The sequence below is a fragment of the Synchiropus splendidus genome, chromosome 9 (genome assembly GCF_027744825.2).
Source record: "Synchiropus splendidus isolate RoL2022-P1 chromosome 9, RoL_Sspl_1.0, whole genome shotgun sequence".
NCBI lineage: Eukaryota > Metazoa > Chordata > Actinopteri > Syngnathiformes > Callionymidae > Synchiropus > Synchiropus splendidus.
The window spans coordinates 10778391-10791628 of NC_071342.1; the positions used below are offsets into that span (position 1 = coordinate 10778391).

The 13238-nt window shown below is 42.8% G+C and overlaps 2 protein-coding genes across 7 annotated transcripts; one reads left to right on the forward strand and one right to left on the reverse strand.

Moving 5' to 3' along the window:
* Window positions 1-1332: 1332 nt before the first annotated feature.
* LOC128765141 (tripartite motif-containing protein 16-like) lies at window positions 1333-7712 on the reverse strand. Of its 3 annotated transcripts, XM_053875610.1 has the most exons (9): window positions 7356-7712; window positions 7187-7219; window positions 4035-4419; window positions 3794-3889; window positions 3490-3723; window positions 3268-3427; window positions 2760-2909; window positions 2342-2478; window positions 1333-1934 (listed from the first exon to the last, which is right to left on the reverse strand). In XM_053875610.1, the coding sequence occupies exons 2-9, from the start codon at window positions 7192-7194 to the stop codon at window positions 1551-1553; spliced, it is 1554 nt and encodes a 517-aa protein (XP_053731585.1). In that variant the 5' UTR covers window positions 7195-7219; window positions 7356-7712; the 3' UTR covers window positions 1333-1550. The 3 variants fall into 3 exon arrangements, with proteins under 3 accessions (XP_053731585.1, XP_053731583.1, XP_053731584.1); XM_053875608.1 differs by lacking the exon at window positions 7356-7712 and having other exon boundaries at window positions 7187-7316; XM_053875609.1 differs by lacking the exons at window positions 7187-7219; window positions 7356-7712 and having other exon boundaries at window positions 4035-4544.
* si:ch211-198a12.6 (uncharacterized protein LOC563253 homolog) lies at window positions 7422-13219 on the forward strand. 4 transcript variants are annotated; one of them, XM_053875605.1, is made up of 2 exons: window positions 7422-7629; window positions 9892-13219. In XM_053875605.1, the coding sequence occupies exon 2, from the start codon at window positions 10011-10013 to the stop codon at window positions 11661-11663; it is 1653 nt and encodes a 550-aa protein (XP_053731580.1). In that variant the 5' UTR covers window positions 7422-7629; window positions 9892-10010; the 3' UTR covers window positions 11664-13219. The 4 variants fall into 4 exon arrangements, with proteins under 4 accessions (XP_053731580.1, XP_053731582.1, XP_053731581.1 ...); XM_053875607.1 differs by lacking the exon at window positions 7422-7629 and adding an exon at window positions 7960-8041; XM_053875606.1 differs by lacking the exon at window positions 7422-7629 and adding an exon at window positions 8154-8434.
* Window positions 13220-13238: the final 19 nt, after the last annotated feature.

The following is a 13238-nucleotide window of genomic DNA, read 5'->3' on the forward strand; positions in this document are numbered from 1 at the left end:
GCGTCGCCACGAGACACTCCGAGCATCCAGCGGTGGCTCCGCCCCTCTTTACAAGGGGGCGTTGCATTTTCGTCAGAGGCGCAGCGAGGAGGTGGTGTTTACAGAAACTTTCAGAGAAATAGCTCCATTTAAGAGGCTTTGCGTTTCATCTGACGTCGTATCATGTTAGTGCCACGTTGCTTTTTGTGCTTCACAAAAAAGTCTCTATTTTTGTCAACGTAAGACATAACACTACATGTTAAGAAGACACGTGATCGCTGTACTTGTCGTCTCCGTGATTTACTGCAACTAATGACACATATATTCAAGGCACAAGACAGTTTGCATACTGAGATGCAAAAAGAGTCTCGCTTGTGCGTTAACTCCAATCTGTGATCAATGTGTTTCTGCTGCCACCTGGGGCTTGAAAGGTTAGTCGGTCTTTGCTCAAATCCACCAGGAGTCCCGGGAGTTTATGGTGTGTAACTGCTGAGAATTGACGTTGACGTTGATCAATGTATTTTGACAAAAATAACACTGATGTATACCTATATCAGGAGTTTGTTTTGTTTTTCACAATTAAAAAGTGCGACTTGGACAATTCATAATTCGATTGTCTTGGTGATGTAATTCGACTATTTTTTATATATATTTTTTTTAATTTATTTTTATATTCGTGGCTCCTTTCTGCACTTGTGTGGGAACCTTCGGTTACTCCTGACCACTTCCACAGTCCAACCCAGTTTATTTAATTCCTTCAGAATGATTTATTTAACATAGAAAACAGTTTGTTTTTATCCGTGAAGCCAAGTTTGACTTCCAGCTTCTGCCTCTAGAGGTCACCACAGCACAGGGTGCGCAGGAGTTCCAGTCAGAACGTCTGTTTTCCCCTGGTGATTTAAGTCTCATCGTCAAAAATTAAATGTTTTTTGTTTGGTTGTTTTTAGTATTTGTTAGATTCTTTAATTTACTTACTTTGAATTAACCGTCGAAATAATGAGAATATTGCAGGCCTTGGTTTTGTAAACAACACCCGTTTGTTACAGCATATATATGATTTTTTATATTGAAATATCATCAATATAATATCATCATTTCATCAGAAATCATTACCATAATGTTCATTTAGTGATTTTATGTACAATCATGTGAGAAGAGAGCAGGAGGTGAGCTCAGTCATATTGCAGTGACGTGAAGTGAAGCCGCAGTGTCCCAGCAAAAAGAAAAGTCACTTATTTGAGAGCATTTTCATCTTTTAAAGCACAGCTTGTGTGACTTCTTTGAAAGGTTTTGCATACATGTACTTTATCCTCTCAGAAACGTCTCAGACACAACATAACATTGTGAGCTTTAATCACTATTTATCATTATGATTTGCATTTTACAATAAATTCCATTCTTTTACAGAGCACGTAGTGAGACATTCATGTAGACAATCATATTCTCAACTAGTTGACAGTATTCAAGGTCTTAATCAAATGAAAATATAATAAAACACTGAATCATCAGAATGTCCATTAGCTGAGGGGCAAATGATTAGGATCCCCGTCACTGTCACCAGAGCAACTCGGCTACAGTCTAATGCTGCTACCAAATCCCCACACACTGAATGCCGGGTAGACTGGCTCGGTAAATACAGTTTGAATCTTTTGCAGAAGCTGCATCTCATCAGAAACACCGTAGAATGCAAGGATTCCTGCGGCGTGGTCCACATAAATACCGATACGGGAGGAACGTGGGACCGGCATGTCCTTGCTCTTGTTGTTGTGCACGAAAGAAAATTTGGACTCTGAGCAGTACAGACTCCAGGACTTATCGTTCCATCCGAGGCTGCATTCGTTGCTGGAGCCTTTGCGACGGATTCCCCTGTAGGTCACAGCCATATCGACCTCAGTTCCCTTCCAGTCCACCTCCCAGTAGCATCGAGTCCCACTCACATTCTCCCTACACAGCACCTGAGACACAACAGGAGTCAGTTCCAGATCACTGAAGATGTTAATACTGTTAAGACTTGATATAAACTCTTTTTTGGAGATGCTCTCTGAATGTTGACTTTGATCACTTGTTATCTTTGTTCGTCATTGCTAAACTGCAGCGTCTTCAAGTCTAAGGTCGTGGTTACAAAAGGGAAACTCGATAGGAGCATCTAAGTTGAACTCTAAGTTGAGACAGATCTGGAGCGGTTATTCTTCAAATCTAGCTTAGGAATATCACCAATGAATCCCTGCATCGGGTCAAAAGAAGCCAGAGTATCCCCGATAGTAATCTGCCACCCGGTAAACCGACACTTCATTCATCTAAATGTCCTCGACTTGTCCTCCATTCTGAGATCAAACACATAGTTTTCTCATCAGACTCTCACCTGCTGCCAGTGGTCGAAGCGGTCTGGGTGGTCCGGGTAGTTCTTGGGTTCACTCTTCATGGTCGCTGCTTTGTTACCCTCAGAGAGATGAAGGTTGCGATGGACACTGTTGACGTCAAGAGTCAAGTGGGTAGAGTCTGAAAAAAGGAATGATCATGATATTTTTGCAAGCTTTTGAACATTTCAGAATTTGGACACAAACAGCTTTATTTGAAGGGAAGAAAGCAGGAACACCAGTGTTTGTTTAAATGATCCTGGACTCTGCTTTCACCAAACCGGTTCTGCAGCTCATTGAGCTTCCGCCTCACAAGTTTCACTCTATTCAATGCATGTGGTAATCATTGTTTTGTGGTCCGTTTGTAAAACTTTGATGTTCAAATTTGAGAGGTACAGCTCAGAGAAATACATGTCAACTCACATTTGAGGAAATCCTCTCTGGTCCTGGGATCCTCTCGAATCCTTACTTCCTCTCTTGGTCGATATTCATCTCTGAATCGTGTTTCGTCTCTTAAAATGGATTCATTTGTTGCTTTCTTGTCGTTTTCTTGAGTTATGTACACTTCCTTCACTGTGAATGAATGATGACGAAAAAACATACAGTATCATGAGAAATATGTATATATATAATGTTTACATATATATATTAAAAAAACAGGAGAATATTTAAGGAGAAAACACAATAAAACAACAGTGAATTTTCAAAATAAATATAAAGGGCATAATGATTCAATATTACTTCCTAGAAACATGTACTTCTACACAAATGTACATACAAAAAACAAATCTGGGTATTAGATTCCAATAATTTCATTTACCACGAGAAGATTGAAAATAGAAAAAAATTAAAAGCTATATTGTATGAGCAGAAAAAACAGGTTAAAATGTGCATGAGTTTCTATTATTACTGGTACGGAGGGGTGTCCCACCTGCTGCAGAGATTTTGCTGGTTTCTAATTTGCTGACTTCCTCCACTTGTAGCTTCAAACCCGCAATGGCTCTCTTGGTGGCCTCAAAGGAATAATTTGGAACAACGCTGATGTTGTTGAGGTCTTCGTACCCCGAGGGTCCAGACAGACTCTGCCAGCTCTGAGTAGGACAGTAAAGATGAGCCATGGTTGACGTTTCACTCAGCAGCTTGGTGGTCTCACCTGTAGGAAGTGAATGTGGTCATCAGTGTGCGACAGCTTCTCCAAGTCGTTGTGCTTCTTCCTCAACAGAGTGATCTCCTCCTCCAGACGGTCAAGAACCAGCTCAGCCCGGTTAACAGTCGTGTTCTCATGCGAGATGATCATCTCCTTCACCTCGTTGTACTTTCTCTCAATGGCCAGCAGTAGCTCTGTGAAGATGCGTTCGTTCTCCTCCAGAACCGTTTGTGCCGAGTGCTGACGGAATAAACCAGACACTTGTAGAGTCGGAATGGAACACACAACCGTGGAAGCGGGTCTCACTCACTTTGACTGACTCCAGGGATTGTCGAAGATCCTGCCATTTTTTAATTCTCTGGTCAATCCGTTGTTGGGATTTGTGAAGTGTTGTTCCTAGTTGTTTCTGTAGTGACAGTCATTTTAAATACTCAACTCATAACTGCAGAGCAGAGGTCAACATTCACTTCTCTAACAGCACCAATCTCACAAGGACACGGATACAGATGACTGGTCCAGGATGTCTACAGTCTACACACTGGTGTAATTACCTGTTTTTCAGTCCTCTCTGTTCCAGCCGGCACAATGTCGTGATGCTTGTGTTCATCCATCATACACAGAACACAAACCGAGGTCTCATCAGTCCGACAAAACGCCTCCAACAGCTTGTCATGCTGCGCACAGATCTTCTCTCTCATCTGACCAGTAGCTTTGACCAGCTTGTGCTTCATCAGGGCCGGGTAGTCGTAGTGGTTTTGAACATGATTCTCGCAGTAGGAAGCCAAGCACACCAGGCACGACTTCTCAGCCTTCTCCTTCCTCGCCGTGCAGAAGTCACACAGGACATCTCCATTCTTGGCCTGCGACCTGTTGTGGTTTCGACTCGTTGATCTTCGAGGCTTCTCCACGCCGCTGTACCGGTCCAGATCCAGTGTGCTGTGGTGAGACATTTTCAGAATTGGTCAGGAAGCGGCTAAATTGGATCAAGCCCCACAGGTGAGTAAAAGAGCAAGAGACAGTCCTGATGCTACCAGCTCCAGTGAAACTCTGTGAGTCACCTGCATGTGACAGAATGTTAACTATGAGCTGTATTTACATGGTAAAACCGGTTATTGCCGCTCCTGTCCTGAATAATCAGAGGATGGGAGGTGCTGTCAAATAGGTCTTGAAAGGTCTGTAGTTTCTATGAGAACAATGCTGCTTATAAACACGGATCTCACAATCCTGTGATGCATACATGCTTTATGTTCATTCAGACAGCACAAGCTGCTTCACAAATGAGAAAATCCCAGCGATATAGTCTGCCAAAAATACCTCTGCGTACAGCAGGCAAATCACAAAAAGCTTTCCAAGAAATATGACATTTTAACCAAGAATTGAAAATGACCCAATATCATAATCAATTAAATATAAAAGCAGCTATTTCTTATGGGCTTGATTGAATCACTCTCTGCAAAAAAAAAAGTAAAGGCTGCGTTCCATTCATAATGAGGAACAAGTAAAGAATTTGACTTTATTAGCTGTCAGTAGTTTATGATAAATAGTTTATTATTGTCTCTTTCTCTGAGAATAATCATGAAATCATGGTATTTTTTTAAATAACAATCGTACAGACAGCATGTACAGAATAAGAGTAGTTCAAGGTGGAGGTGGGACTGCACCAAGGTTCAACTCTGAGCCCCTTCTTGTTTGCCATGGTGATGGACAGGTTGAAAAATGAGGTTAGACAAGAAGCCCCTTGGACAATGATGTTTGCAGATGACATTGTGATCTGTGGTGAGAGCAGGGAGCAAGCTAGAGAGGTTGTGGCTTGCCTTAGAAAGGAGAGGAATGAAGGTTAGCCGCAGTAAGACGGAATACATGTGTGTGAATGAGAGGGGCCCAAGTGGACAGGTGAAGTTACAGGATGTAGATATGAAGAAGGTGGAGGATTTTAAGTACTTAGGCTGGTTTGAGACAGAGGTGAAGAAGCGGGTGCGGGCAGGATGGAATAATTGGAGAAAGGTGTCAGGTGTGATGTGTGACAAAAGGGTGGATGAAAGGGAAAGTGTACAAAACAGTGGTCAGGTCAGCAATGTTGTATGGTTTGGAAACTGTGGCACTGAGGAAAAGACAGGAGGCAGAGATGGTGGTAGCAGAGATGAAGATACTGAGCTTCTCTCTGGGAGTGAGCAGGATGGATAGGATCAGGAAGCAGCATATCAGAGGGACAGCACATGTGCTCAGGTGTTTAGGAGACAAAGTCAGAGAGGCTAGATTGAGATGGTTTGGACATGTACAGAGGAGAGATATTCAGTACATTGGTAGGAAGATGTTGAGGTTGGAATTGCCAGGCAGAAGGTGGAGAGGAAGCTCAAAGAGGAGATTTATGAATGTGGTGAAAGAGGACATGAGGTTTGTAGGTTTGAGAGAAGAGGAAGCAGAGGACAGGGTGAGATGGAGGAAGATGATCCACTGTGGCCACCCCTGAAGGGAGAAGCGGAAAGAGAAAGAAGAAGCACATGTACAGAATAAACTCTAACAAAAACGCAGACAGAATGATTCATATTATGAATAAATAAAAAATATTGTGATGAAAGAATATTGAAAACGGTGCCAGGCTACTCAAAGAAATAAAAGGACATACAATGAAACAGAGTGAGCATTAGGTACAGCAAGAGAACAAGAGTATTTTCATTGAAGGAAATCATTATTCAATATAATATATATATATATATATATATATATATATATGTATATATCATTACTTGCTAAGTCATAGTTTTTGTACAAATGTATGAGCAAATAAATATTACAGTCTGGATATTGTATTCCAATGTTTTATTTATTAAATCGAATTTAATTTTTTTGTTTTTAAACCATCAAAAAATAGGCTGGTTACGTTAAAATGGCTAATGCTTATGCTTGAATGAGTCATGTCCACTTTTTACAGGGCATTTATTGGACTTTGTTACCTATCAGAAGATTTTTGTCATTCACATAAGAACTGACAGCTCTCTCTCAAAACTGGCCTTTATATAAAAGGTATTAAGCAGGGACACTCTTTAATCGCTTTCATCTTCTTCTCTTTACATTTCCTCTCATGACTAATCAAAACAAGTCAGCTTCTTCCTCCTCAGTCATCTCGATCATCCTTCTTACAACACCTTTCCTCTTCATGTCCTCTGTCAGTGGATCTCATTTGTTGTCTTCATATTTGCCTGGTGGTATCTCCATCCTTCATGTTGTTCCACCAACACACTCTCCTCTCCACATGTCCATGTTGCATGGCCTCACTAACGTTGTTCGCCACATGATCTGATCCACTCATTCCACTCATTCATTCCAAATGAAAACCTCAGTATCCTCATCTCTGCCACCTTTAAAACTAAATATTTACTCACTCTCTTGTGGAACTGCATGCATTTCGGGCTGTGGCGTAGGCGATCAAAAAAAAAAAAAAAATGCAGCGATATTAAATTAAAACTACAGCAAATTTGCTACAATAAATATGACAAAATATATATTTTAAAATAAATACAAATAAATCAATATTACTTACTAGAAATATGTATTTCTACACAAATGTACATAAAAAATAGTTTTATTTATTATGAGAATTTTGAAAAATAAGTAGAGTACAATGTGCACTATATATATATTAAAAGGGAAGATTTGGTCACAACGAAAGTTGCAGAGTCATTCATCTTCCTGTGTAACTTACCTTATCATACGGCTGTGGTTCGTTGGTCTCGCTCTGTCAAAATATCGGGGGGAAAAAGTTAATAAATAAGACATTTCTAAACAGTTACTAAAACTGTGGAATATTGGGAGGGAGACTTTCCTTGATTTAATTCTACGATCAATGGATTTTTTTAATTTTTTTTTTTAACCGAACTGTATGTATGGATCCAGAACTTTAGGGGGCGCTAGCTGCCACACAGTGCTTTGAGACGACAACGAGAGCGTTCGCTAAAGTGCGTCGGTGGTCCAACGTTGGCGCCAGATGAGCAGTGGCGCCTTCCATCCACACACAGGCAGAGAGGAAGACACGCAGCAGTCTGAAGAGCCTCACAGCAGCTCGCCAAGTCCTTCTCCACCCGGAGTTTGAAGCATATACACCCAAGTTCTCTGTACTCTTCACTTAAACAGCACACGGAAATAAAGGTGGGTGTGTGGAGTTGGATTTATTCTGAATTCACAGCGTTATGGTTCTAATCGAACAAGCAACTTTACGAGTAGTAGTGGGGACGAAATTAATATTTCCTTGTCATGGCGGGTCGTGTCTGTGATGGTGGCTGTTTCTCTGCTTACTACAGACCCTAACTTAGATATAGGAAAATACAGGCCCTGGCTGATTTCCTAGTGTAACGTGACATAAAGAGAAAAAAAACAAATGCATCTTAAATGTCTGTTATACGCCATTCTTTATGCCGGTAGGACTGCGGTGCTAGATACCAGATTGGTGGCCTTTTATCGGGCTTTAATGTCTCTGATTCTTATATTGTCGATGTGTGTCCTGGATGGTCTCAGAACTGAATTTTTGCTGGCAGATTGTACAGCCTGATAGGAGATTGTGGTAAATCACCTCATCTTTGTGTGTGGCTTTCTGTTGAATTAAGGCATGTGCGGGCGGTTTTATTTCCAGTGGATCTTGCCTGGCTGCGGTGGGTGGTGCACCCTGGTGTCTTCGCCTGGATCCACCATCGAACCTGCGGTGGAGCTGGATATAAATGCTAGCATTGCTAGGGTTAGGGATTAGCTGGCTTGCTAGCCTCGGCTGTAAGGCTGCTAATATCCACCAGGCCGCCATTGAAGTCGTCTTCTTGGGCTGTGGGGTGCTGTCGCAGTCGGCGGCGGCGGCTTCCATTTAAGAGTGCTTCGTTTCGCTTACGATAACGGGGAATATCTGGTGTCTGTTATCAGGCCGTGTGGTTTTTCTATGATTTTCGCGGATGCAGCGAAGTGGCGTGTAAGTAAAGCCGAGTGTTTCCCGGGCTTTTGTCGCAGCACGGACCGCTGTTTAGCCATCTTTGTTTCAGCTACAGCAGCGTCTGGCTCGTAGCCTGCTAACTCGCACACCGCGTAGCTTTCCGCCGAATATCACCTCTGCTCGGCGTAAACCGGGCTTTTGGCTGATATACGCCAGTGAGGTAGGTGGTCGACGGGGCTTTAAATTTATAATATCCGCAAATATGGTGTCTTGTTGGGCGGATGCTAACGATGCTAACATTAGCTCACGGCAGCCATCTTAGGCGAGCTAACTGGCGAGGCACAAGATGGCCAGTTAATACTCGAACAAGTTCCGCGTCGCCAGCGATAGTAGATTCTACACTGAAATTGCGTCCGTTCAAGCCACCCGGTTGTTGTAAGTGTTGTAGTTTTCACCTGTTAACAGTGTTGTGGTTGCCATAGAGCTAGTTAGCTCAATTTGCGAGCACATTAGCGGCTAACATAATGTTGTTGGGTGGTTAACCAGCTTCCTTAGACCGTAGCCAGCTAACTAGCGGCTATGGCGGCTATGTGTAGCAGCTTGGAGGCTATCAACCGTCGCTGTGCCGTTAAAACTCTGCGGTACATTAAACATCGTGTCGCGGACTGTCAGGATTTAGGAACAAAGCCCCTCATAGATGGCTGCGTTTATGGGCCATTGTGCTTGCAAGGTTTTTTTTTTTCAGACCAGGGCGGAACCAGACTATTATTGCTTGTGGCCTCGGAATTTATTAGTTGTAGCTCACTAACGCGCTAAGTTTGCTAAAAACACACTGTTCGGCTTGCTTGTTTCTGTTTAAATGTTCGCGTTTAACTGAACTTTCCATGTGCAAGTAAGCAAATAGTTATCTATATGTATATATTCAAATAGGTGTGTACTCTGTTGATGCATTTACACTTGTTTTGTCTTATCACTAATTTAACTGCTTTCCTACTATTATTTAAGCTTTAACAGGATGTTCACGTGTTAACTTTTATATAGTCGTTGAAGCACTTTAAGTGTTTATAGTGGGGCTGAAACGAATTATTTTGATAGTTGACCAATCACTTAACAATCCGTCTGTACATGTGTACAGTTTGACTTACACAGACCCCATGTCTGTTTGTAGTCTCTTAAATGGAATCTAAATGTGACTGACAAAATAATATGTTTACGTTGTTGGAACATTTAAATCTTGTTATGAAACTTTTTAACTTAAAAGTAAATGTTTTTTAATAGGTATGTCTTTTGTGAAACGGTCCCATACTTTAGGGTCGCAATGGTCACCAAACATTTCTTACTGCAGATTGTGCTCATAGAATGATGATGTCACAACGAGTCGACTAATGAGCCTGTCGGCGACGGGCTGACTGGTCATTGCAGCCTGAGTTCATAGCCGGATACTCTTATTTTTGGCCATGCAAGTCTCTTTATATATATTTTTTTGTCTGTTTTAGGCCTGAACACTGAAGAGCATCCGTGCTGCGCCACAAACCTGCGATACAGTTCCCCGATTCTCCTTATTGAGTTAACATCCGGCCAGAAAACGGAGGTCGTGGGGTTGGAGTGTGTGCTCATGGCTGAGTCAGAGACTGAATGTGACACGCCGGGCCTTGACACACTTGGGTCGGAGTGTGTCATTGCCCACAGCCATGTCGACCTACACTATGGAGCAGAAACTGAGATCATGACGGAGGAAAAGCGTGGGTTAGAACTGGAGATCCATGGCTCCGACTTGAAGATTCAGGGACTAGGGACAGAACTTGGAGCTGTCACCTGCGTGGACGCCATAGTAGCAGAGTCAGACCATGATTACATAAAAGTAGAACATGGTGAGATGCACTTTGTCACCGGAGCTGACCTGAAGACCACAGGAACGGAGACATTGCTGGGGGAAGTTCTTCTTAAGACTGATGGAGAACACGTGGTGAAAGTGGAATCTGACCATGGTGGAGAGTTGACTGTGGAGTCGGAGAATGGTGTGATCATTCACGAAGCTCATGGCCTTCAGTGCAACGAGTGTGGCGAAATCTTTGGCAGCATTGCTGACCTTCACCAACATTTTGAGATCCATAAAGACCTCAACCCTTATATCTGTGTCCACTGTGGAGAGAGCTTTGCTGTTGAGGCCAGTCTGAAACAGCACATGAAGATTCACATGAAGGAAAGTCCCTATGTCACCGGAGTCGAGATTATGGGCAAAGACGTCATGGATTCATTCACCCTCAAGTCTCATCAAATGATCCATTTGTCCGAAAAGTCACACAGATGCTCCGAGTGTGGCAAGAGCTTTGCTGCAGCAATGACCCTCAGGGAACACATGAAGCTGCATTCAGAAGAGAAACCCTACAAGTGCACCCAGTGTAGGAAGAGCTTTGTTCGGAGAAGACACCTCAAAAAGCATCAAGAGGTACATGCCCGTGAAAAGCCATATACATGTGGGCAGTGTGGTAAAGGCTTTGCGACCACCTCCAATCTGAAGCAGCATCAGAAGACACATGCTGCAGTCGTGCTCGGCGACAAACCTCACCGCTGTGGACAGTGTGGCAAGTGTTTTGCAGCTGTTGCCACTCTGAGGGAGCACCAGAGGGTCCATTCGGGGGAAAAACCCTACAAGTGCAACATGTGTAGGAAAAGTTTTGTCCGCAAGCGCCATCTAAAGAAGCACCAGCTGGTTCATGCGGGAGGGAAGCCCTACACCTGCCGACACTGCAACAAGGGCTTCAATCACTCCTCCTCGCTCTCCCGCCACCACAAGACTCACCTGCAGAACCCGGTATTTTCACCGCCGCAGCCCGGGAAACCCATGACCTTTGGTACTCCCCCGAAGCAGAGAGTGCTCCAGCAAGGAGAGAAGCCCTACGTCTGCCATCACTGTGATAAGGGCTTCAATCATTCTTCATCGCTGTCACGCCACCAAAGAGTGCACTCGGAGGGTAAGAGCTACACCTGTGGCCACTGTGACAAAACCTTTAATCACTCCTCCTCCCTGGCGAGGCATCAGAGAGTCCACTTGGAGATAAAACAAGAGCAGCAGCAGCCACAGTCCCCTCAGCCGCAGCCGCAGCAGTACAGCACCATTACATCGGCAGAGGTTTTCCCCAACAACTCCTTCCCAAAGCAGCGCTTGCTGTCCGTGGAAAAACCATACAGGTGCAACCAGTGCGGAAAAGGCTTCAGCCATTCGTCGTCCCTCTCCAGACACCACCGGATCCACGTTGACCAGTGAGCCTCCCTCCTGCACGTGCTGTCCCACCGAAGAGCACACGCACCCCTGACCACACCCATAACACCGACAGTCAAGTACTCACACCCCCCAAGTAAAACTCTGAAAGGACATCTCTGAAGACCCAGTTGTCCTCATCTGCCCCACTGCTCCAGCTGCTACTAAGTTGGACTTGCATCAATAGACTCGACTCAAGACTGATGATAGAGGGACTGCTCTGGTTTAAGGTGTGATGCTAATCATAAGTGACTTTTGCTTCATTAATGCAGGACCTTAACACTTTTAAAGACGGTGATTTAAAAGATCTACTTGGAATTGTTATCCCGTGATGTAATGCTCAACACTTGTCCGTCTTTTTGATAGATTTCAGTTTCGAACCTTCAGGTAAGCACGTGTGCTTTTCAGCCGCGTGTTTATTCACTCAATTGGTTAAAAAAAAACCTGTAAAATATGAGATCACTTTTTCACCTACTCAGCCAGTGTGAGGTAAACAAATTCATTGTAAATACTGATTTCTTTTATATATGTATAGATGATTAGTGTGCTGTCCAAAGTATACATTTTTGATAGTAAGATCAATGTTCCCCCTTTTCTGTTGCTAATTTGCCATGTGTTGGAGAGAAGCGGGTTTCAGCTCGTTCTCGGCTTTGGGCTCCATTGGACTTGAGCCATCTTGTATATTTATAAGTGTTTTTTGTTTTTTGCTTCCCCCCTTTTTTTCCTTGTATGTTAATGATGGGATAGCACACAGCTGCATCGACTGTACAGAGAGCAATATTGGCTGTCACCTTTTTGTTCTCATGACATGCAATCCAGCCATGAGGAAATTGAAAAATAGAAAATAAAATCTTGGGTAGCATCTTACATGACTGGTGTCCTTATGATTGATTGTGCTTTTACTCTTGTATTGCAGCATATCGCTTTGGAGACATTATTTCAATACAGCTGTATAGACTATAGATAACCAACTCTTGAGCTACAACTTTGGATTTATCTAAAATGGTTGTGTATACAAAATATCACTTTCCCCCCCCAATAGATGACACTATTACTGTTCTATGTAAATTATCTTTTACAAACCAGTGTATTTTTTTAAAAATGGCTTGGGTTGTATGAAAGGGATCAAACAGCGGGGAGTGAACATTCTGGTGAGCAATATTTTTTTATTTTGGTTTTTTTTGAACAGTTGTGCTTCAAACCGTAGCATAGGTTTCTTCCTTGTGTTAGATAGGTGCCTTATTGCATGCTGTGTAGAAATGTATGCTGACCCGTTTGAGGATGGTTTAAAGAAAAGGTTGGGTTTTCAGGAGATTTGGTTCTTATTCATACTAACTTTTAATTTGTCACAGATACATATTGAGTTTTGTTTTTTTTTTCTTTTATGTATAATGTGTTTACACTGTTACAGTCATGTCTTTGTTTTTCTGTCCATCCTTGTTCATGGCCTCCATTATTGAGAAAAAATGTAAACCAACCATAAACAGCTTCTCAAACCATGTAACACCTTTCCTAGTACATGAGTGGCACGCACATGGATAAATAAAGGTTGTTGACTCTTGCGCAGTTGAATCAGTTTTA

Bases quoted from the DNA above. Each gene is read 5' to 3' on its own strand.
- LOC128765141 (XM_053875608.1), bottom strand. From the start codon at position 7,260: ATGTCTTATTTATTAACTTTTTCCCCCCGATATTTTGACAGAGCGAGA. The intron at 4,420-7,186 runs GTAAGTTACACA...GTCTCACCACAG, and splicing joins AACCACAGCCGTATGATAAG to CACACTGGATCTGGACCGGT. The intron at 3,724-3,793 runs GTGAGTGAGACC...TTATTCCGTCAG, and splicing joins AATCCCTGGAGTCAGTCAAA to CACTCGGCACAAACGGTTCT.
- si:ch211-198a12.6 (XM_053875604.1), top strand. From the start codon at position 8,677: ATGCTAACGATGCTAACATTAGCTCACGGCAGCCATCTTAGGCGAGCT. The intron at 8,831-9,891 runs GTAAGTGTTGTA...TGTCTGTTTTAG, and splicing joins GTTCAAGCCACCCGGTTGTT to GCCTGAACACTGAAGAGCAT.